General features: G+C 35.9%; 3 protein-coding genes across 17 annotated transcripts in view; 2 read left to right on the forward strand and 1 right to left on the reverse strand.

Annotated features, from left to right (window-relative positions):
• Positions 1 to 1,343, forward strand: part of TIAM2 (T cell lymphoma invasion and metastasis 2) — a 195,245-nt gene extending 193,902 nt beyond the window's left edge. For all 11 annotated transcript variants that reach the window (XM_027688776.1, XM_027688771.1, XM_027688752.1 and 8 more), the window contains one exon: positions 1 to 1,343. In XM_027688776.1, the coding sequence (XP_027544577.1) occupies positions 1 to 641 (641 nt within the window). In that variant the 3' untranslated portion in view covers positions 642 to 1,343.
• The window catches only part of TFB1M (transcription factor B1, mitochondrial), a 27,208-nt gene continuing 3,991 nt past the window's right edge, over positions 1,178 to 24,394 (reverse strand). For 4 of the 5 annotated variants that reach the window (XM_027688844.1, XM_027688871.1, XM_027688854.1 and 1 more), the window contains 5 exons: positions 22,229 to 22,337; positions 20,372 to 20,523; positions 14,936 to 15,055; positions 4,368 to 4,495; positions 1,178 to 2,106 (listed from right to left, as the gene is read on the reverse strand). In XM_027688844.1, coding sequence (XP_027544645.1) covers positions 1,845 to 2,106; positions 4,368 to 4,495; positions 14,936 to 15,055; positions 20,372 to 20,523; positions 22,229 to 22,337 — 771 coding nt within the window. In that variant the 3' untranslated portion in view covers positions 1,178 to 1,844. The remainder of the gene's footprint in view (positions 2,107 to 4,367; positions 4,496 to 14,935; positions 15,056 to 20,371; positions 20,524 to 22,228; positions 22,338 to 24,394) is intronic. The other variant, XM_027688863.1, reaches the window with a different exon arrangement.
• Positions 7,709 to 12,037, forward strand: CLDN20 (claudin 20). The gene is made up of 2 exons (XM_027688892.1): positions 7,709 to 8,457; positions 10,457 to 12,037. The coding sequence occupies exon 2, from the start codon at positions 10,525 to 10,527 to the stop codon at positions 11,182 to 11,184; it is 660 nt and encodes a 219-aa protein (XP_027544693.1). The 5' UTR covers positions 7,709 to 8,457; positions 10,457 to 10,524; the 3' UTR covers positions 11,185 to 12,037.

Here is a 24,394-nt window from a genome sequence, read left to right on the forward strand (position 1 = left end):
CTTCCACAAGGTCCTTGAAGGTATTGAAGAATTCATCCAGTAGCGAGTGGAATGGTGACCCGGGGAAAGGTACCTTCCAGGACTCTGATGAGTGCAGCCTGAGCAGCAGTACTCAGAGCAGCAGCTGCCACACTTCTGAGAGCATACAGGAGCCCAAAAACTCATCTCCCAATAAACATGTAGAGAGCTGTGCATCTGACTTTTCTAATGTTCTTGTCAAAGAATCTGATATTCTCAGTGATGAGGAGGAGGAGGAGGATTATCAGAGCCTAAAGAAGGGCAGTCCTACGAAAGACATTGAAATACAGTTTCAGCGGCTGAAGATTTCAGAGGAACCCAGTACTGACTCTGAACGGGATCAGGCTGCTGAAAATGAGGGAGATGGCTTTGAGATAGGACAGCATCCAAAGCTTGTGCGTGGCCATTTCTGCCCAGTGAAGAGAAAAGTAAACAGCACAAAGCGTAATAGAGGAACTTTAATGGCAATGCAAGAACGTCACCAGTCCCTTGACAGTCACTCTGATGCTGCAAACCTGGATCTGAACTCTATTTTAGAGAGAGAATTTAGTGTTCAGAGTTTAACATCTGTAGTTAATGAGGATTGTTTTTATGAAGCTGTGGAGAGGCATGGAAAATCCTAGCTTTCTAGGCAGATTATTTAAAACATTCATTTGAAGTCCACATAAAATTCAACAAACATTTTGTTTTAAAACTAGTAAATTCATGGAAGCTGCAGAAAAACTACTATCTGATTTTGTGCACTAATACATTTTTCCACAAAAACAGCTGTAAAGGATTCTTAAGTTATTTTAATTTATTGTGGATCAAAAATAGATTAAGTTGGCCAAGGTCTGTAAATTAGTTCATCCCTTTCAAGCAGTTATTAAGATGATGTAGTGTTCTTGGGGATGGCCTCATTAGTATTTTAAGTAATGTGGAAGAGGTGCTAGTGAGTGGCAGAGGACTTTACAATGGAAAGTAGCATTGCAAAATTAATTTTTCAATACCTTGGGCATTTTATTTCTTTGGTTTTCATGTTTGCTTTATTTAAAGCAGAATTAAGTTATTTTAATGTGTTTTAGAGCACAAGAGTGCAGAAGTTTCATTTTGTATGTTTCAAGGCTGTTTATACTTTATATATATGTGTAAATACAAAAACAAAGCTTAGCCTGTAATCTTTTATTTGACTGTATTTTTTATTTTCTCTACCAATCTGTACAGTAAAAGACAAATAAGTATTGTACTTAGCCATGTTTTCTTCTTTTTATCGTGCTGCTTTTCTCTAGTTGGAGCTTTAAATACCAAATTCTTTGCTTCTGCATAAATGAGAAGAGTATTAGCAGGCCTTGAGGCAATTGGTGCACTTTATCCTCCCATAAGCCAGTCACTTGAGCGTATTTATAAAAGCCTTGGCTTCTATTTTTTAGATTACTCTGTACAGTAGGATGTTCCAGGATAAAAAAGCACAAAAACCCAAACACCGTCTTACATGCTGAAGTATGAAAAGTATTTTTCTTACATTTCAGTAATGCACTTTCATTCATACAAAACTTAATTATTTCAGAAGTATCACAACTTAATTACCTGTCTCACAACATACCTTGTTTCCTGGTATGTGTTCTAGTAATTCCCCTGAAGTAAAAATAACCTGGACTGTCTTTTCCCTTTTGTCTGCAGCTGAATGAAATAGAGAGAACTGCCCTCTCTCTTTACCACTTTCTCAAAAGTAGTTCTTCCATACTCGCACAGCTGTAGGAATACAGAAGCCTCCTTTTACTGAATCAACACCTCTAGATCAAGGAGTTAAAACTAATAAAAAAATCAGTCTGCTGCAATTACAACTGTTACAGCTGATCTTCCTCTTCAGTCTGTTCAGGCTGACTAGTACTTTTAAGTAAATTCCTTGTCTTCTTCTTTTGCTTTAGTTCTTCTCTGTAGTCGAACACAAAAAGGTTTGAGTCTTCATCACACATTTTCCTGTATGTATTGCACAGATTTCTAAACTGTGACATGGAGAGCTGAAAAGGACGCAAAGTTGGATCAACATTTGCTGTCATCATCAGCTGTTCTGTTCTTTTCAAACGTCCACTTTCAGGAAACAAGGTCCTAGAAGGTGTGGGGAGAAAAAAACCCCAAATTCAAACAATTCAGACAGAAAATTAATTTTCCCTTAAAAGTGACACAGAATTTATTTAATATAGGTTTACTATTAGCTATGTCGTTATTTTAGCTCTGGCACTCTTAATATAACTCATTATATAAGCAAATGGAAACATATGAGGGTCCTTTTTCTGCAAATGCAAATTATGACACCATAGAAAAGCACATACATAAATATATTAAACCCATGCATGTGTGGTCCTGTTTGCTAACATTAAAAAGAGCTTTGGATATGGATACAAGCACAGAAGCTTCTTAGAATTAGTCTCATATTTAGAAAGCAACAACAGATTAAACAGTGCAAAACAGATCAGATCCAAACCGTATGACTTTCTTTCAGACCATTTCATTCCAATGGGAAAGATATTTGTTATCACTTGTCATTAATATCATAATTCTAATGCCAGGAAAAAAAAAGGCAAAGAAGTAGGAAAAGACTATTTAATTAACCATACAATTTTTAATATTTAGAATCTGGAGAATACGGCAGGAGTCCTAAATTTTGGTTTCAGCTCTGTCATTCTTTATAGAAAGGCATGGTTTATGTGTGTGTCTCAATTTTCAAGTTGTATCTATGATACATACATAATATCTAAAAATGTTGTGCATCTAATACAGTAACACTCCCGTATGCCAGATGTGTTTTGCAGGTTGGCTAGACAAACTAATCGAAAAGCTCTGTATAACCCATTAGTTCAGCATCCAAGTCAGCAAGGTTAAAAATGGATCAATCCTTATTTCAATATCCCTGAAGTAATTCTTTGATTGGGTAGTTAAAAGACATACTGGAGCCAGAATTTACAGACAAATGTGAACTGATTCTATACCTTGTTTTTATACGCTATATGTGATAGATAACCTTAAAATGAACTTAGCAGCTTTAATGTACGCTAAAATTTGCTATTTTTTTCAGGTCAGCTAAAGAATAAGAGGATTGTGTTTCTTAGCTGCATACTAGGGCTAAAGTATGATAAGCTGCTAGGGAATACTTGACGTCCAAAAGTTCAGATTCCCCCTCCTTGCCTCAAAAGAATGTAAAGCAGTTATTAGCAATTTGAGATTACACAATAGTTGGGTTTCTTTTTTTTTCAGCTTTGGCAAAAATATTGTACGTAACATAGATGTGCTGATTGCACATGCCTTCTGCTTACACTGTCGCTGAAACATTCTTTCACACACAAAAAAAAAGAAGAAAAAAAGAAAGCCACTACCACCCTGTAAATCAAATACAAATCAATCTAGACTTTGGATACGTCTTTTTCTAAACACCTCCAAATGCATACTCAAACCTTAACACAGGCAAATCAGTACTCATTTTAGATCCAATGTCTGCATCCCAGACATCAGTGGCATTCATGGCCTCAAGAATAAAAACCAAACAAACCAAAACTAGAGGTAAAATTCTTTGTTCACCTTTAAAATAGTGACATATAAGGCTTGTAGTTCAGTAAGGTGGCATCCACTCTAATTCTAGACTGAATCACACCAAAACTATGCCCAACAAACTCAGCTAGCCCAAGCTGCAGGAGCATCCTTCTAGTCCTAACAGCATCTGTCACAAATTCTACAGTGCGGAGTGCTGGGTTTTGCCCATACCAAGTCAGACACGTGGCTATGCTGGAGTTTTAACAGGACCTCTGGCGAAGAGACTGCGGGTTTCTCACATTAGAGAACCTAGTAAATTTCCTCAGTAAGACACGGGGATTTTAAAAGAACCAGTAAGAGCTCAATAAAAGGGCAAGCACAGAAACAAGAATTTGACCTTTTGACATTATCCCCAAATAAGTAAAATTTGCTACAGATGACGTTCTCTTCAAACTTCCACCAAAACCTCCTCACACTGCCATCTTTGATTCTGAATTTTGATACTTTTGGTTTTTAACTTAATCATGCAGTAATTTTTGTGGTTGGGCTGGGTTGTTTTCATTTCTGAGACAGACAAACTACTGAAAAGATGACCAATTTATTCTAGTGATTTTAGCAACTTCAACTGCACTAACAAAAATGCCAAGTAATTATTATATAATTACATCAGAAAGATATTAATCTCCGAATTTGTCTTCAGAAATTCTGAAATGGAAAGATCTAATGAACTATAATGACAACTGTAAAATGGGAGGAATAAAATCAAATGCATAGGTAACTGATTTAGTAGCTGATGCATTTACAAAGACATTATCTGAGAATTTTTCATTAAAAATCCTTACTCAAGTCCACGGAAACAGTATTTTCTTCTAAACTGGAAAACACTACGAACCACTTTTTCTACTAGCTCAAACGGTTGCTGTATCTTTGGTTGCACCAATGGAGTGAAATGCACCACAGCCACATCCACCTATATGGAAAAGAAAGAAAAATTTGAGTACACATATTCCTTTGGTACACATTACTTCTCAGTTAACTGGCCAGACATCAGAAAACAGGCACAACATAGGAAGACATTATTGCGACAGGTAACACAGCTGTGCAGTGACCAGTGTCGTAGTATTGAATATAAAGATATAAAGATTTAGCTTTCAAGGCCCTACATAATTTTAGTCTTAGTTATCTACATATTTCCAATTAGTTCAAATGCCATTAGTACTTGGTTCTTTTTTCCCCATGGCACAACTTCCATATAATCTGGAAAGTAATTAGCACTTCTGTCTTCAGATCCTTCCACAAGACAATTCTGACATAATACACAAATTAGACAATATTTGATATACAGGCTGAAGGGCAGCTGGAGAAAATTGGTATTATAATTAGAAATCAAACCCATTCCCTGTATGTTTTCTGTTGCTCTAGGGCTTTTCTAAAATGTAAGCCAAGGAATTACTTTTCAACATACTATTAAAATGCTAGCCTATTTAAAGGAATGGTAGGTAGAAATAAGTTTGCACTCATCTTAAGTGACCACACAACTCTGTATTTAAACTCTATATCACACTTAATCCAAAATTATGTTTGAATGATTCCACACAGGTAAGCTTGTATATATTCTTTTATAGTTCTAAAATCAGCTTGGCTGACAGAACGGTCACTTTCCCTGTGTCTGAAAAGGACTGAGGTTACATGTGCACATTTAATGGTTTTTATATGTACATATCTATATGTGATACAACTACTGTATTATATAGAAATGCCCTGAATTCAGACTTCTGTATTAAAAAACAGAAGCTGGGCTAAAAATCCAGTTCTGCACAGCAATGAATAAAGAAGTTTGTCTTCCAAACTAGATATTAACAACAATAAAAAGGAAAATATTCTGTGAAAGAGCACACTGAAAATTTGTACAATTTGTACAAGTACTGGTACTAAATGACTAAAAATTTTTAAGTACCGGATTTTAAAAGATATTCAGTCTCTTATTAAAAGAGTCTGCTAATAAGATTTTTTTTTAAAAGGTTTGACAGCCAATATTGGCATTCATAGAACAGATTCTATGTGACATTAAACTGAAGATGTGCTAGTTCTGATGGAAATAAGAGACACACACAGGCTAAAGAACAGCTGCTGCTCTAAGCACACACTCAGTGTACCAATTGAGATAGCCCAGATCATGAGGGTACTTGAAAGGTTTTTCCTACTGCTTCAACCAAAATTGCTCATAGCAACCTCTGATGTGGACATATTCTTCTGACACAAAGGTACTATCCATCCAAATTGTTCTTTCAGTGGGAACAGCTCAGCTGTCAAGTACATCTACCCAGTACAACTGCTTCAACGCACAAAGTACTATATTTCAACAGAATCACAAAATCCAAACAATATTAGGTTTTTCCTGTAGACAGAACTTACAAAGCTGAACAAAAACACTGGCTAGAGAAAGGAAAGAAAATACCAATTAATGGTGCTGATGAAAAAAAAAAAAAACCACAACAAGTTTCCAGCATTAGCACTACTGATCTCAAGTTTATGCTACTGAATGTTTTTTCTCTACTCGCCCACCTTTTCTGAAAGCTAGAGTTAAGAATAAGGCACAAAAACACTTAAAATTACTAAAATGTGAAGCACAAGAACTTATTTAAAAATCAGGTGACGAAGAAAACTTGACATATGGAATCTGCAGTGAAATGCACATACGTATATTTTCCAAAGCAGATTTTTAATTTTCAAGTATTCATAGCTTCTGCCTTTGCCACAGGTTACTGCCACCTATGAGGAAGACCAAAGGAATACAGAAAAAACTTGTGTTCACACTAAGTGTAAGAAAAGTTAATCTTTTTGAACAGAGAAAATACATACTTCACATGTACTAAGGGCTTATTTACACATGCATTTGTGTATTGTCAAGAAATAAAACTAGGTATTTCCCCCACAAAATTAGGGGTAAGAAAACAACCAGAGACCCTGTGGCATCTCCTAGTCACCTCAATTTTGCAGAACTGCTCATGAGAAATGAGGGCTCTTTGGGAGTTAGAGCTGCGTCTTTAACAAAAATTTCTGAAGGAGAAAAGAACACCATCTAGATGCAGTGTACCACTTCAGAGCCAAACAGCTCAATTTGCAATCTCAAGGCCAGTGGGCAATAATTTCTGCTTCTGAAACAAAACACAGCACTTCTCAGTTCCATTACAGACACTGTTTTCTTTGGACCGCAGGAAAGCTGCCTGGTTACTATAGCAACAGATATAGGGGAAAACTTTTCACTTGTAATTGGTCACTCCTTTAAAATTATACATGCTATTTTTCCTTAATCTTTTTAATATGCATAAAATAAAGAGTAGAATTATGAAAGCCAATAGAGTACACAAGAGCACTTAAAATACACAAGTCAATTTGATGACAATTTTATGAATAACACTTTTCACCCCACTAAGTATGTTAAAAATATTTACAAAATAGCACTCAAGTCTTACAAATTAATGAATATGAAAATCATTCAACTGATCTATCCTGAACTGCCAATAGTACAGCAATTATTCATCCCTTACTGTTTTAGTGTATCAGTACAATGAAGGTTTATGTTCTGGTAGGGTGGGAGGAACACATGACAGAGTAGAATTTAATCCAGGCAAGTCTGCTGCCTTGCTAATGAAACCAACACTCTAAATCAGAATAAACTCAAGTGAGACAGTTTTTACTAATTGTTGACAATAAAGGTCTCATAATGGGCAATACATGTATCTTGGGACAGGGCTGTATTAAAATCAAACCCACATAACCTTTCCTCAGGCTGCAATTTACTCATAGGGAACTGAAACCTAAGCAGAACATATTACAACTTCATTAAAACAGACTGCTTGAGATCCTACTGAGATAGTTCTAAGCCAGCACTTTCACAAACCAAGTGTTCAACAGCAGCATTTTATCTATCTACTACAGACAAATATTAGGTCTAACACCAGACGTGCATCTCATAGCAAACTTGTTCCTATACGAGAGTTTACTTTTGGTTCACTTCCAGCACAAAGTAACTACGCCACTCACTGACAGCAATAATTTCTGGTAAGAACAGCTTTGTAATAACTCCATTCACATTGGGCTCACAAAGAGAATCACAGGAAACCAGAAGTCAGGTACAGAACCTATGGGTGTATCATTGCTGCAATGACCAAGACTTTTCTCCTAACTTTTAGATTTCGCACACCAACTTGTCAAGCCCACTTCTCCAATGTGCTGCAGTTACCATATAAGCTTTATTAGTAGCTTTATTTCTTCATTCTTTTATACAGCCTCATACAAAGGTAACAAGTTATAAGATGACCTACGGAAGGCTAAAGCTATCAGGAAAGATAAATAAAGCGTGTAGCTGAAGAAAAATGCCCTGCTGTTCCAATTACAAATTAAAATAAATTGCACAGTTCTCTTCTAGGAAATTTAAACTTTTAATAAGATTATCTGTGATGAAAAAAACAACAACTGACAAACAACAAAACCCTTTGGCTCTCAGTGCAACTTAAATGATTTCCTCCCCCACTCTATAAGTCTACGGTTTCTGGATTCTCAAGATTTTACTCTGTTTAATCACTGTTCACACTTTTCATCATAGAACCTGGACATCATTATGTATTTAGGACTAAGGGCCTCTGTCTGTTTTATTCCATAATCTCTTTGCTTTCCCTTACTGAGCGTTTTTCAAACAAAACTCATTAAACAAAGTACTCCTTTATTCTCGGGTAGATGGAACTAAGAGAGAGAACAAACAGCAGTAATGCACTTGCTGTAGAGAACAGAAAAAAAAAAACATTCCAAGAAATTTTGTTAATACATGCCAATGCAGTTTTATATGAGAAGGGATAGTTCCATTCAAGAGAAACTGCATTTTCCAGGACATCTACAGTGAAGAAAACATCTCAGACCTCACATCCAGCAGTAAGTCCTACACAAACAGGAATGAAACATGACTGTATTTTTCATTACAACTGTAGTGCTTATACTTGAATTTATCATGCCTTTAACTTGGTTCATCCAATTAAATGTAATGTATGGCTACCAACTGCAGTGTTTTGCATTTATGCTTGCATGTTTGTATATACTGAAATTTTAAAAAGGAAGCAACGAAAAAGGCTGACTCAAGAACCTAATTAGCTGTTCCACAATATGCTTTTGAATGAGTTTTGAGCTACCCGGATGTGTCAGTTCCTTCTGTAAAAGGAAGTTAAGCCATCTCTTCCACGGGCCTGTACAGCAAATAATATGTATTTGCCACAGCACCTCTTCACAATCTGAACAAAGTGGAGGGATTTGGAAATAGGCAGTTCTTTGAAGTAAGATTTTAAAAATGAGAAGCTGTTAATATTCTCACCTTAACTATAAGCATTTTTAATATATATATATATACTGGACAGAGTTAACATATCCTTGAACCATTACCTGAAATAAGTACAATATAAAAATTAAAGTATAAATATATAAATTATATATTGTATAGAGGATCTAGAGGATTATATTATACTATTATAGAGAATAATAACATTAAATATAATATATTTATATAGGATAAATATATTAATTAGTTAAGTAATGGCACTGAAGACTGATAGAACACGTTGATCAACGTTGAATAATCAACTTGTTGTCTTATGTATTATGAACTGAAATGAGTAAAATGCTACAGACATTTTGCGTTCCACTTATTTCAATTTTATTCCCTATTATTATGGTTTTTCAAAAATTCTAATGCTAAAGACCAATTTCAATGTTATTGTTCATATTTAGATAGAATGTCTTAGCATAATCCAGATTGAGGTTAGCCCTTTTTTTATTTATGATAAAAGACAAACCTGCCAATTATACAGCCCCACGCAAAAGGCAGGGCAGGGCACCATTTCTAATCATCCTCTCAGACGTTTCAAACCATTGTTCTTCATCTGCTATCCCAACAGTCCAGCTGATGTAACCGCAGAAGTTCAATCTGCCCAGGTGCACAGTTATCATACTGCCTAAAATGTTCTTATCTGTCAAATGAAATTGGACTCTTTATGCAAGAATAGCAGGGAGCTTTTTTTAATGAACTTTTAAAACTGCCACTTCATGGCAAATTTGCAAATTATTTCAGGCAGGAGACTGATTAAAAAAATACACTTCCACAAATGAGTTGTTTCATACCAGTATTAAAAAAACCCACGTTTTAGAGATGGAAGCAGATCATATTCACTCTTATGACTTGCTAAATACTGCTGCTCTAAGTCAAGGAATGGGAATCACTGACTGAAAATAAAATATTGATTTAGAAAAGTCACATGTGACTAAATTGTGAACATACTGCAAAAACTAAATTCAATTTTATTCTCCTTCAAAACCAAGAAATTTTGTAACAGTTATTAAAAAGCTGAACAGGTAATATTTAAGTAACAGGAATAAAGGGTTACCTTTAACCACAGTTTACGCAAGAGAGAGTATAACAGTATACCTTACTATAAAATAGTCAACCGTCAGGAGCTGACAACAGCCATCAACACAAATAAGGTACTTGAAGAATATAATATATTTTCTACCAGTGTTTTTCTACCGCAATGACTTCTAATCTGCAAGTTCCTAATGTTCCCCTTACAATGCGTATTTACCTAGTAAGCCTGCAATCTGTCTGCTATTACCAAAACCAACTGCAGTAAAATAAGTTTTGCTTGATGGCTTGCAATCATGTATGAAAGGGCAGCAGCTCCTTTTTACAAGCAATTCTAAAACACTGTCCATTTGCCATCATTTCTGTTCAAGTACCTGGTGTACAGCTGCTCAGCTGCTGCAGGGTCATGTTCAGATATTCATTCAGATAGCTCTGATTTTAAAGGCAAGCATTTTTTGTTTGCTGATTTCTTTTTCTTTTCCCCCTCGGACTTCTCCTCCCCCCCCCCCCTTCCCTATTACACAGAGGGCTACAGCTTGGCACTCATTTTCTCGAGAGAAAGGACAGACAAAAGGTGACAGCAGATATTCATCATGGCATCAGCAAGTCTGCAGTTCTTTGCTTTTATTCTGGCTTTGTTTGGTGTCTTTGGAGATATCGCGGCCACCCTGCTACCAAACTGGAAGGTAAATGCAGATGTTGGCTCAAATATCATAACAGCTATAACACAGATGCAAGGACTGTGGATGGACTGCACCTGGTACAGCACTGGGATGTTTAGCTGTACCCTGAAATACTCCATTCTCTCTCTCCCCGTCTACATCCAGGCTGCACGGACCACCATGGTACTGTCTTGTATCCTATCAGCATTTGGGATCTGCATCACTACAGTTGGAATGAAATGCACAAAGTTGGGAGGGGACAGTGACAGCAAAAGTCACGCTTGTTTTGCTGGAGGAATCTGCTTCATTCTTGCAGGAATCTCTGGATTAGTACCAACATCCTGGTACACAAGAGAAATTATTTCAAATTTTCTGGACCAGACCATTCCAGAGAGCAGTAAACATGAACCAGGAGGAGCAGTTTATACAGGATTCATTTCAGCAGGCTTTCTGCTTATCGCAGGTGTGATTTTCTGCACTTCGTGTTTTAACAAGCAGCAAGGAGGATGGGTTTACCCTCCAAAGCAGCACCATTTCCCATCCACAGAGCAGGAGAGCAATGCAGGTTACAACCTGAAGGACTATGTGTAAATAGTTATTTCTATCCATTCAAGGGTTTTTTAATGTGCTAAGTGTAGTTTGATTATTTCAAAGAATGTATAACTGAGCACTTTTCCTATACCTGGGTTGCAGTTATGTTTATGCAAGGTATTTAATTCATAGGGGCATCCACAAAAAGGAAAGAAGTAGAAAATGATACTTGTCTGCTACAAAAGTACTTTATTTTGCTGATTTTTCAAACCATGCTGACTTTCCACGTAGCATTTACTGAAGAAAAAGGAACTATTTTCAAACACAACTGACTGTACAATTAAGGTACCGATGTCTTGTTATAGGAAAGATGATTAAAGACTAACTGCTTTCTATTTAGCAAATCAGGCTTTCAATAATGTAACATTTTATAGTGTAGTTTACATTTTTATCTCTACCTGAGTTATGATGCAAGGAAAAGAAGCTCAAACATTATTTGTCCGAGAAGCCCAATTCAATGGTTTTTAAAAAGCAGACACATCTGCCTTTTATTTTCAATTGTAAATTGCCTCGGTAACTAGATTTCATAACAAAAAACCAAACAAACAACACCACAAAAAAACCCAACGAACAAAAAACCCCACAACAAAAGCCTATGGCTCCAAACCGTAGCTGCACTGTATACTCTGCATATCACCATGAAGAATCAGCAGTACCATTTAGATCTTGCCAAATACAGCTCACGCACCCCAGACTGCCACCTGCTGTGAGTTTCATTGATTATTGTAAAGAAATGTCTGCTGGACATTCACCAACTGCTACTAATCTATCACTGCACAATGAATGTTAGATAATGAGGAGCAATACAACAACAGAAATGTAACCATAACTCTGAAAACACCTGCCAATTGTAACAAACAGCATATAAACCAAACTATCTATGGTCAAGAAAAATCTGTAAGCATTCTGGCTTACACATGCTGAAAGAAGCTATTAACAGATCAAATACCACTACCACTTATTGTCTTCTACAGTTCTGAACTTCTAAAAGAACTTTATAAGTCCTTTTAATCATTCCTGTAGGGTCTCTTTCAGGTCCACGTCCATGTATTCTCTTACTGTAAAATGTAGCATACAACAATGATAAAGAGACAGCTCCTTTATTTCTTTTCTTAACTCCTTTGTTTTGAATAATTATCTTAAATCCTTTAACCTTTTCTTTCACCACACAGATTTTGTTTTGTATTGGTCACTGGCAAGGTATGTTGTATCTAAATACTTCCCTAAACAACAACCATATTGTGAATGAAAAGGGGTACGATTCAGGCCTTTAAATTTAGCAATATTGTAACGCTGGATGAGTCTTTCAATAAAACCAACTGCTATTTATTCTGCGTATTTATATACAACTTTCATTTCCCATGTTATTAGCCTGAAATTTGCAAAAACAGTATGAAGGAGCCTAAACATTATATGTTCATTAAGTTGGAAGAAGTAAGATCTTCTGCTATAGCATTTTGGAAAGTAGACTGTTTTATGAATTTAACATGTAAAGAATTTTTATTCACAGAGAGTCTTCATTCTTCATACATAAAATGGCATTACATCTGCCTTTTTTACTACTGTTACAGCCATTTTGAGTTTCCTATGTATTAATCAAGGAGTTTGTTTTGTACTATTCCTACTGCTACTATCAGCAGTTATTTGGTATTGCAGAGTCTTAATTATGACCAAAAAGCCAAATTTTCTTTTCTTAGACGCAATGCCGTGCAGCACCGTTCCATTCCATAAACCAAGAGTCTTTTATGTCTCAACATTCATAGTACTGTTGAAATAATATTTATACATTGTGAGAATTGAGGTAAACAACTCATTCTCACAAACATGCATCTCCACCTTTAATAAGGGGTTTGACATGACACTAAGACGTCATCATTGCTCTGTATGTTAATTAAAATTAACATCTGTAAAATTATAACCAAAAGGCATCATTTTACAGCAGGGCATAAGAGAAAGGTAATAATTGCATCCTATGAGCAAAATGAAGTATTTATCGGTTACAGGCACTAGAAATTTTTCTTCCTGAAACTTTATACAGAAGTACCTGAACTTTGTATAGCTATGAAACAAAAAATCAAGCACTGAGCCCTTCATTCACAACATGCTGAAGGACCTTTCCAAGGAAACAGGTTCTATGAGAAGACATATTGAGAAAATCAATCTACAACAGGAGTTTGAAGAAAACAAAATATAGTGAAAACAGGTGCCAGTTCTGTCTGAAAAAATTGTACTTTCTGCATTTGCAATATAAGCAATTCTTGTTTTAACTCAAAGAAATACATTACATAAAAATATGCTTGCATTTAGTGGTACTGCTTTTTTTATTCAACAGAGCACCAACTAACTGTAGGATATGCTTGAACTAAGATATTTGTCACAACTTTGTAAGCTACCTCTCTCTTGGTCAACTATGGCCTTTTCAGTACAGGAAAAAGGGAATATTAGTTATAGCTTCCCAATTCTGAGACACAGGCTGCACAAAACTTTTGACTACACTAGCACTACTAGTACTCAAATTGCATCTGCCATTGAGAAACCACCACCATAAAATTGGAATTTTGTGATAAATGAGAGAGAATAACCTTCCAAAGGTTCTCAAGAGATATGCCTGAAAATCTCTTGACAGAGACTGCAATCAGATGAAATGGAGATGTAATGAAAAGCTGAACCAACCAGTTTAAGAGGGACTTTAAGAAGCTGCAAGTTCATTTCTGAAACAGAACAGCAGTTTGATAGGACATAAAAGAAGGTTGATTTAGATTAGATATAAGGAAGAAAATTTTTACAATGAGGGTGGTAAAACACTGAAACATATTGCCCCGAGAGATGGTGGCTGCCCCATCCCTGGACACACTCAAGGTCAGATTGGACTGAGCTTTGAGAAACCTAATCTAGTTGAAGATGCTCCTACTCATTGCATGGGGATGGGACTAGATGACCTTCAAAGGTTCCTTCCAACCCAAATATGTCTATGATCCTATGATTTCCACACACATTCAGGGGAAACAGACCTCACTTAATGTCAGGCACAAATTTTTACAAAAAACCCCACAAACCAAACCAAAAAAACATTCTTGTCCAAAATAAGACTAATTTATTAATTTTTGATTCCTGTAATCATAATGGCTATTAATAAAAACCAGTGACAGTAGATAAGAGGACAACAAAGAGACTGTTCTCTACTCACTCTGCCTCACAGATAGGAAGTAGAAAAGATTGTTACTTTTTTAAACAGGCAAAGGGGTATAGGTGACAAAGTGCTATAGCAAACAGGAGGGAGTATAATATGCTAAAGATGACTACGGTGAAACAAAGATTTATAAACATGGTAAAAATAGAGATCTTTGACAAAGATGACAAATTAAAAGCAGTCTTTCAAAAAACCCATCAAATTCTCTAGGCACAATTCCCAAACTGTTTATAAATGCAAAACGTAAAGCAGCAGGCTCTCTAAAAATGCTACAATAGTAGCAGACTATCCTGCCATTAAATCCTAATCTCACTCTCCACAAACACCCAAAGAAGTACACTGATCTTGCAGACATGTTTGAAGGTCAAAGCCAAATTCTGAGGAACCAAAAAGAAAAGCAACTTCTTAAGAGTAAGCACACTTCGTTTACAGGAATTTCACATCACCGCACTTCATAGCATGGAGATGTTGAAATAGAGCAGTGTTCCTTACTCAAAATGAGATATGTTGCTTGACTGACAAACTAACAAAACACCCCCATATAAATACAGCAAAACCTACCTCCGGCTTTGGAACAAAGGCTTGACCTGGAATTATGAAACAGTTTTCAACACTGCAGAGATGCTGAGCCATAATGGACAGTCTGCTACGTTGTTTACCTCCTGGATTAGCTGTAAGCCGCTACGGGAGAACCAAAACATGTATATCAGTGATATTGAACTGACCAAGGGATCAGTTACATTAAAGTTTGATTATCAGTATAATCAAATTAAAAAAAACACCACTAGTTAATAGTTAAGAACTCACATCAAATTGTATGCCTGGTTGATCTAGAGTTTTTTTCTCCAATATAGCAGCATTTTACTAAGATACCATGCTGATTCACAACATTAGTCCTGCAATCAAATGCACATGAAAAGGAGCTCCTTGAACTTCTGCAGAACTAAATGAATGCCAAAAGAATTTTGTATGGACACAGGAGAAAACGAAAACTATTCTGACTGCAGGATTCAGAACAAACATTACACCATCTGACAGTACTCTCACATCCTTTCCTTCCATTGTTTCTGTATCAAATATTACGACTTTTTTTCTTCTTCAAGATGAAGCAAAGCTCCATAAACTCAAGATCAGCTAGAAACCAAAATTTCTTCATTATTAGCTGGTCTACACTTACAATATTTGCAAGGAAGCTGCACCTACTTTACATAAATTTAGAATGCCTAACATGAGAGCATTTAATACATAAAACTCAATTTAGTAACTCTCTGATTTTCCCAAGAATTTTTTTACAAAGACTATTAAAATACTAGTCTGGTCAGAGGTTTTCTACACTTTTGTGACCAGGCAAGAAATACATTTTATGTGTTTTACTTGCACAAACAAGATTCAAACACAAAAAACAAGTCTCAAATGACAAAAGACATTACACTAGCTCTCCAGAAAGAGAATTTTGAAGATTCCTGTTCTTCTTTACCATCACCTCATAAAAAATAAAAACTAAACCCCAATTTGCATATCCGGTAACATCTGTACATTATGTAGTTTCATATTAAAAGCCTACTCATGAAATGCTGCCATGCTTATTAAATATATCCCTGAAAAGTAAAACTAAGCCTATTGCTGAAGTTTCTCATTTCTTTAAACAACTCTTCTGAAAGGCAGTTCAGCACAGAGCAAATAAATACTTTTCAACAACTTTTTGGAAAGAAAGCTCAGTGATTCTTTTTGCATATGCCAGCATTTAAAACTACCCTCATTGCTGTTTCAGAGGAAATGTAGTAAGAAAAAAAAAACCAAACACCTATCCACTATCATTATCATTCTCTGAAAAAAACCCAGACTGCAAAGTCTAACAATGCAGTAAGATATGTGCTTCCTTAACCTCCACAGTGGAAATGAAACTGACCTAATGGCAACACTTGTAGTCATTCCAATGCCAATTCAAACAAGCCAATCTTTACTTCTCTCAAAAAATCCACCTAGCAAGTCTCAGGGTGTAAGCTCCTGCTTCTCAGCTACAGAAGGGATAACTTAACATCATCAACCTCTGGGCAGTAACATCTTAAACCACTTCAACCACATCAGCAGGAACATACCTGTGCATGGCGCACATACACAGGTCGTCTAGTCAAACATCCTTACCATGGACAGGGACATCATCAGCTAGATCCAGATGCTCTGAGCCTCGCCCTGACTGACCTTGAATGTTTCCAGGGATGCACCATCCACCACCTCTTTCAGCAACCTGTTACACTGTTACAGTGTTTCACCACCCTCACTGTAATAAACTTCTTCCTTATATCTAAATCTAACCTCTTTCAGTTTAAAACCATTACCCATTGTTCTATCACAACAGACCTTGTTAAAAGTTTGTCTCCATACTTCTGTAACTTGGCCTATATTTGTAGGTTTTGAATCTCAGTTGTCAAAATTTTCTTTGTCCCTACTTCTAAATATGGATAGCACCTGAAACTACACTAAGTAAAACATGCTGAAACTCAGCTAACTAGGTAACATTTTTGCATCTACTATTAAAACTTCAGCAAGGCATGAAGCAAAAGAAAAGATTCATAAGCCTAACCTGGAATATAATCAAGGGGATACTTGACATCTTTTCTGATGCTGCTCACTGTCAACCACCCTGAAATGGCCTGAAGGTGTGTCAAGGGATGTTTAGGCTGGATATTAGAAAGAGGTTTTCACCCAGAGGGTAGTTGGGCACTGGAAAAGGCTCCCCAGGGAAGTGGTCACAGCACCAAGTCTGACAGAGTTCAAGAAGCGTTTGGATGATACTGTCAAGCACATGGTGTGACTCTTAGGGATGGTCCTGTGCAGGGCTAAGGGTTGGACCTGATCCTTGTGGGTTCCTTCCAACATGGTATATTCTGCAATTTTGTGTTTTGGGAACAGCTATTTCTTTTGGTCTCCAATAAAAGCTGTACCATGAAATTATGCTTTAAATCAACACATATTAAAACCCCATTATAAATGAATCTGCAAAATCTGACACAGGAAGTAACCTACATGAAGAATTAGAAGGGTAAAGCTGATCAAATAAAGGAGTACTTAACACAAGTACACAAGCCACTTTTTACCAAACAAGGCGATTTTTTAGAACATAAGTATTTATATTTAACCTACATCAGTTACGAAAACAAAATAGCAATTTTTCTTACGTATGCCACTCAAAAAATCGGAATTATTTCCTATTTTATTATCACCTTTTGCCTGGTGTTATAGACAGCAATGTTAGATACAAAACAATTAAGTATTCAGCTCTTCTAACACACCTCTCTTCTAGCTATCAAACAGTTTAGCTCCTCACTTCCCAACTACCATCTGCTCAGTTCTACTCAAAATTAGAGACTGACAAAGATCTCCAATTCAAACTGAAATAAGAGTCATTCTGAAGGAAGTGGGCTGGGAAGTTACCTGGTATAGGTGGTAGATTTAGGATGAAGCATTGAGAAATTTGTGGCAAGGTAAAAATTTTTACTCACAAAGTAAATAATAATTTTACAAGTGTAAACTACAGAGAAACAAAATGATCTGCTTGAAACTCAAGAGTGCTATTTTACTGCTGTAGATGTTTGGCCTTCTCCTCCTCAACAGGCCTCAGAATTTAGCATATAAAATAACTGCTGGTTCTTATCAGCTTTAATCCATTTAATCAAATCATATCAGAACAGAGTGGGCTGCAGTAGTAGGTCTATACTGACATAACTCACACCAACACTGCTGTGCTACAAGGAAACAGAAAAGCAAGAAATACAACCAACAAGAAAGGCAAAGGTATTTTCTCCGTTATACTAGCAAAACAAATTCTGACCATAAATAAAAAAAGCCTATTGCTTTACTTTCTTACTGTTAATATCAAGTTATCCTAATTAATTACAAAGCACATCACTCTATCCCATGACAGCATCTTACCCTTCTGCTGAGCTTATGGCACATACACAGACTTTCTTTGATACTTAGGTTCTTAGCTTAGAAACATCCAAGGAGGACCCCAAATTTTTGAGTATAAGACATTTCCCTTTCAAGACTATACATCCAGAGATACATGAACTATCAGTAGCAACTCATTATTATGTGCATTACGCTGTTCTCTCCTTCCTGGTACAGTATATGCCAAATAAAAATGGTTAACGTAAGCAACTCCAGAGGGTCTGGAGAAAAGGCATGGACCTTAATCATCGTTCTTTCTCCTAATCATAAAATCAAGTAGTCTCTTTCAAACAATGTTCCTTCATGATATCAGATCAATAATGGAAATGTAAACCAAAAACTATGAATGATTTTGTCTGCAGAGGAAAGCCTCTGTTTCAACTGATGTCGAACAAGAATCAAGAGATGCTAGAATGTAAACAACAGTTAACATTGATTCATTGCACGACCTTGAACAGCTGACTCAATTTCCTAGTGTTTCTAACTTCTCAGTGTTCTAAGTACAAGAACTTAAGCATGCACGGTATTTTGCATCTAATTGAGCTATGCTGGGTGCAGAAGCACTATAATCTGTGTGTCACCAATGATGTATGCAGATGGTTACTGCTATACAAAGTACAGAGTGCTCTCATGCAGTGTTAGGCCAATTTTTTTACTGCTGTCACAAAACTATGCATCTTACCCATCATCATGTTGCATTTTACAACACAGCCCATGAGCCATGTTTTGCAACAAGGTCTAATCCCACATGACATAACGTCCTTCTGGAAAATAGATCTGGATTTTTTAATGCCTGAAACACGAGCCCAGAACTGAATTAAGAAATCTGGTTTATTTTATACCAAATGGTTGTCTCTGGTGTCTTTAGAGCCACCTACTGGAAATACTTCACTACCTGTCTTGAATGTTGATGGCAAAGCTAGAGTAATGACAGAACAATATGGTTTTCTTTGACCCCAAAAAACGACAGCAGACATGGCACTTTCATATATCATTATGACTAATTTACATGCTGGAAAAAAAGCAGAGCAAAATTTTCCGATTCAAATTTTTACTTTGAAGGATTAAAATTAAAACAACATACACATTTAGGCTGCACAGAGAAAACCCAGTATTTACAAACACTGGAGTAATTCGATGGAAATTCAGTTTTCAGATTGACGCGCAATTTCTTTTTACCTTTTTAAAAGCAAGATGCATGTGAGAAGCCAGACCATTCCATAGATACATCGCAAAAAGCCTTCCAGTCTCTTTTATTACATGTTTCGTGCAATGACAACAGAAATAAACTGTTAAGTCTAAAAGCATTGTGGAATAAGTCAACCTAGTATCAACTGATCTAGCATTAATACTACTGCATCGCAGATCAGTCTGGCCTTCTTTTAAGAAAATAACTATTAATACAAAGTAAAATCTCAATTTGCCCTAGGACTTGTGGTGACACAACTCAATTGATGCCTTTTTACACACATAAGAATGGCAGCAATACATTAATAATTCTAATAATAATTCTAATATCAAGTCTCTCACGCTTTAAGTGTTTAATCACAACTGGAAATAATGCTAACCTTCCATTTTTTCTTATCTCAAGGAAAGTGTTTTTTAAAAAATGTTTTTAATAAAGAGGACAAAGGAAATAAATGTAAGTGTATTTCTTGAGTTGAATGAAAGGTAAGGAAAAACTGACTGATGAAATGGCACATGAATGACTGTGAGAGAAGAAAGATATTTGAAATCAGAAGAGTGCTGTGCAATTCATTCATGTCAAAGAACTCAGACTTCAGAAAAGGATAGAGCACCTCAAGGAAATATATCCTTCCATAAGACATTAAAAAAAATAATTATGTGTTTGTGAAAGGATCAGAGCAGACGATTAACTCAACATCAAAATTTGTGATTTACAGCCACATAAACTAAAAATTGAACCAATCCTTTCCTCTCTTTTTAAAGCAACTGTGTTTGCAGTTTTAAACAAAAGGTTGCATGTGAACAAATTTTTGTTCAACTTAGCATCTGTACAACTTTGAGAAGATGCTAAGATCTTACCTCCCCAACTTCCTTCTGAAAAGTCAGTGTCATCTGTGTCCTGCCATAAGTAAAAGGTCCATCCTTTTTCGAAACATTCTCAAGCCATTTGATGATTAGAGGAGTAGAAACACTAAAGGGCAGATTCCCAATGATGTGTATATCTGGTGGTTCTGTTGACATTTGATGGAAGAAAAACAACTGTCAAAAAGTTTTGATAAGATTTTGCCAAGAAATAACATAAAAGAAAGTACGTGCCTATCAAACTAGACTTAAAATATGAAAACAATTTTTATCATGCCACACTGAAATTATGCCTTTCCATTTATCATTCCAACTTACACTGACAAAAGTCTGCCACTAATGTCAGTAATTACTTGGAAAAAAGTGGTTAGGTTTGGTTCTCATTTACATTTGAATAAATCAGTAGCTTTCAGATTACTTTCAGCTGATCGGTAAATTTCAGCTGAGCTACTTTAAAACAGCAAAACTGTAACAACAGCAAAGCTCCAACAGCATTTCTGTCATTTTAAACTATGATTATTAGGTACAGAGTAAATAGCCATACTCATATTTCTGTCCGACACATTCCTCCCAGGGGCATTTTACAAAGTCTTAATAACCCCCAAATCAACCACCTAACTCATACAGGATAGAGCTCTCCTTCTGTACAGAGCCCTCTGAAACCAAAAGGTGTTAAAGTACAGAACTTGGCCGTAGGAAGCGATACCTATTTTTCAATTATGGATCATATCATACAACACAATGTAAGCATTTCATTTCAATGCAGGGATCCTTATGTGGAAACAGAAGTGCAGCAGAAGTGGACAAAAACCAAAAGCAAGTGTGTTGTTTCTTAGATACTGTAATATTTAATAACATGAATAACAGATGATAGTATAAAATTCAAGCTGTTTTTCTGGCACACTTTACTTACTACGCACTTTTTAGGCGGTGATATTTCCAGCATATTTGTGATATTACACATATATCAGAGATGGCTAAGTACTTTTCTGAAACCCATCAACCTTTCAGATTTTCATATGGCAATAACGGAGAAGATATACACCCTATCTCTAATCAGTCAGATCCAAAACCAACGACTGTATGTTCAAGAAAGGTAAATTTTTACAAACTGCAATGGGCAAATACAGCACGGAATTTTTCGAGGTGAACATAATGTGCCATGGTCTTTCATGTTTAAGTCAGAAAGCAGTTTACTGCTCTTCAGGCAGTGCAAAGAATGACTGTACCTTAAATTTAGAAATTTGGAAAAGAGGACTGGGAGGTCATCTCTGATTTATCTAATAATATTACAAGTTTTAAAAGGCGAGTGAAATAGTGTCCCATTGGAAAGCCAGATTTAAAAAAAAACAAAACCACACAAATCCAAATACTTTTGCCAAGACATTCAGCTGGAACCAAAACAATGCGAAAACTAGGTTTTGAGGACAAATTTTCCAAAAATTTCAAAGCAAATTGCAGAAATTTCTTCAGTGGAACAACAGCAGTGGTCATTTCTGGCTTCTTCAAAAAGAGGAAGAAGCTAGGAAGTACACCATTTGATCAGCTTTTACACTTCCCATGAGTTGTTATTGTACAGTCAAGATGCTCTAAGATTAATAACTGCAAAGCTACACACTGTTGGCTAAGGTCAATGTCGTACCAATTCCACTGTTTCGTCTTAGAAGAGGAAGACAATTCTGTTTCCTTCTAGGAACAAAAAAAAATTAGGTTTTATATATTCATTTATATATATTTTCTTATATTCAGAATGTACCAGAAGAGAGTAACACTTGCACTGAGTGAAATTCAACTTTATCATCACACTAACTCAGAAGCCCTATAAAATGAAATAAACCAAATGCAAACACTAACCATCCTCCCAGTCCTTTTTTAAGTGCTTTGGAAAAGCCTTCTCCATCTTATAGGTCAGGATATCTCCATGAACGATGTGCACTTTTCCTGGAGCTGCTTCAGATAACATCTGTTAATAAGCAAGGAAGCAGAATTCACAGCAAGTATTAACCAAACCGATTTCCAGTTTCAGCCACAACAGGAATGAAACCATTGCTATATTTTTATCTTCAATATACAACAAAGCACAACAGGAGTTTAAACTGAGTACATGATCAGTTAGTATTTACTTTCAAAAAGTAAACACTAGAAAAATGTTTAATGTGCAGTTGTGTAAACACTATTAGCAGCTGTAGAAATCTTTAAAGGGAATTCAAACTTGCAAAGACTGCCAGGAGTCTCTTACGACAACAATTAACAACAACAGGCCACTAGCAGGACCCCACCTGATTTAAGCAACAATGCAAGCAGCAGGTTTTGAAAAGTTTTTAGATCCATGACCTGTGAAACAAGGCTCGTGTTGTTTATTCTGTCTCACCCACAGCTTTAGGGCCTATCATCAAATTTTAGTCATATGTGATATAACACTACAAAAATATTCAGTCATTTTTCTTTTTACATGAAAAAGGTGAAAGAGATTCCCTGTAGTAGTCTACACTTGTAACATTAAAAAACAAGGAATTTCCCCGAAAGAGGGAATGAGTACCTAGCAGTAGACAAAATCTCAAAAATTTCTGTCTTTCTAGAAATTACAAAATCCACTGTTGTCAGCTTCTCCAGCCCATTTCTGCAGCTTATCTTAAGTCAGAACTAGTTGTGGTTTGACAACCAATTCTTTAATTTCTGATGTCAGTTCCCATAATCAAAATTAGTTAATTTTTCTTTTAATGCTGTACTAATCTTTTCTCTATGAAACTACACACAAACAGCACAATTCAAAAGCAAAGACAACTTTTTCAAAGATGATATATGGGGTTATTTATTGATCCTACATCAGAATAATGAGAAACGGCTTACCGAACAATTTTGCTTTTGCACAGAAATCCAAACCCATAAACAGCTAAGTGCCAGTGGCCTAACTGCTGAAATAAACTGCTCACCATTGTTAGTTCCATCTTCAATCAGAATGATGCTTATATGCTCAGGGGCACAAACAGCTTTTGTCAGTCTCTAAGCCAAAGGAAAGTGCTGCTTTCTCATACTGTTCACAAAATATCTGTGTGAAATTTTCTTTAGTAAAAGTTTGGGGTTTTTATTTATCAGAATAACAAAATTTTGTGTCGAGTGCTAAAATAAAAGCTTAACTAAAAACTAAGTGTTCCTACATGTTTTAAGTGCAATTACTTCCAAACAGAAAAACAAAGCTAACCTCAATTCCAAACCACTTAATGGATTTTTCAGCATTACACTAGCAATTATATGGCATACAAATTCCTATTTGTCAAATCTTTCTTTGACATTATTATAAATGCTACAGCAGGATAAAAGATAATGTAAGATAAATAAAGTTAGAAAATAGTGTCATTTTTTAATAATGGTTTTCATGTCAAAAAGAGTTTGGGGGTTGCTGAATACCATACGACATAAAAGAGAACTGCATTTAATTTGTAAACAGAAAATCATAGTCGTATATTTCTAATTCAAAATACTTGGAAACCCATTGAAGTTTTTTCCATTTAAAGGGAAAATGTGTGCAGCTAGCACAGTTCCAGGAGCTGCTGTGCACCAAGGACACCAGCCAAGAGTGTTCCATCATACAGATCCTCTCATTCTTCACACACAACCAAAAGGGCACAAAGGAAACACAAGGGGTATAGTTTAAAAAATAAAATGGTGTTCCTGGAATCATTTAATATTCAATAGACTCTCTTGCTTCCTTTCTCTCCTCATAAATCTTTCCAGCCTAAAAACTACTAGGGCATGCGGCATAGGGCGGTTATGATTCTTTAAGAGGGAGACAGAACTGGCAGACTCTCAGCTTGTGTAAACTTCAACTCTGGACACATATGTTCTTCACTGTAATTCAGTTTTGCAGTAAAGAGAATCTGAACTTCAGTTTTGCAATAGAGACCATAGCTTGGAAAACAGTCAATGAAAAATGCTGTATGCTTTGCATCAGTGATTTTAAATGTATCTAAAGAGATATTTTTAAGTAATAGTCCTCAATTGTTATTTTAATTTCTGACA

This window comes from Neopelma chrysocephalum, unplaced genomic scaffold (genome assembly GCF_003984885.1).
Source record: "Neopelma chrysocephalum unplaced genomic scaffold, ASM398488v2 Primary Assembly neopelma1_23, whole genome shotgun sequence".
Lineage (NCBI taxonomy): Eukaryota > Metazoa > Chordata > Aves > Passeriformes > Pipridae > Neopelma > Neopelma chrysocephalum.

Bases quoted from the DNA above. Each gene is read 5' to 3' on its own strand.
- CLDN20 (XM_027688892.1), top strand. From the start codon at position 10,525: ATGGCATCAGCAAGTCTGCAGTTCTTTGCTTTTATTCTGGCTTTGTTT.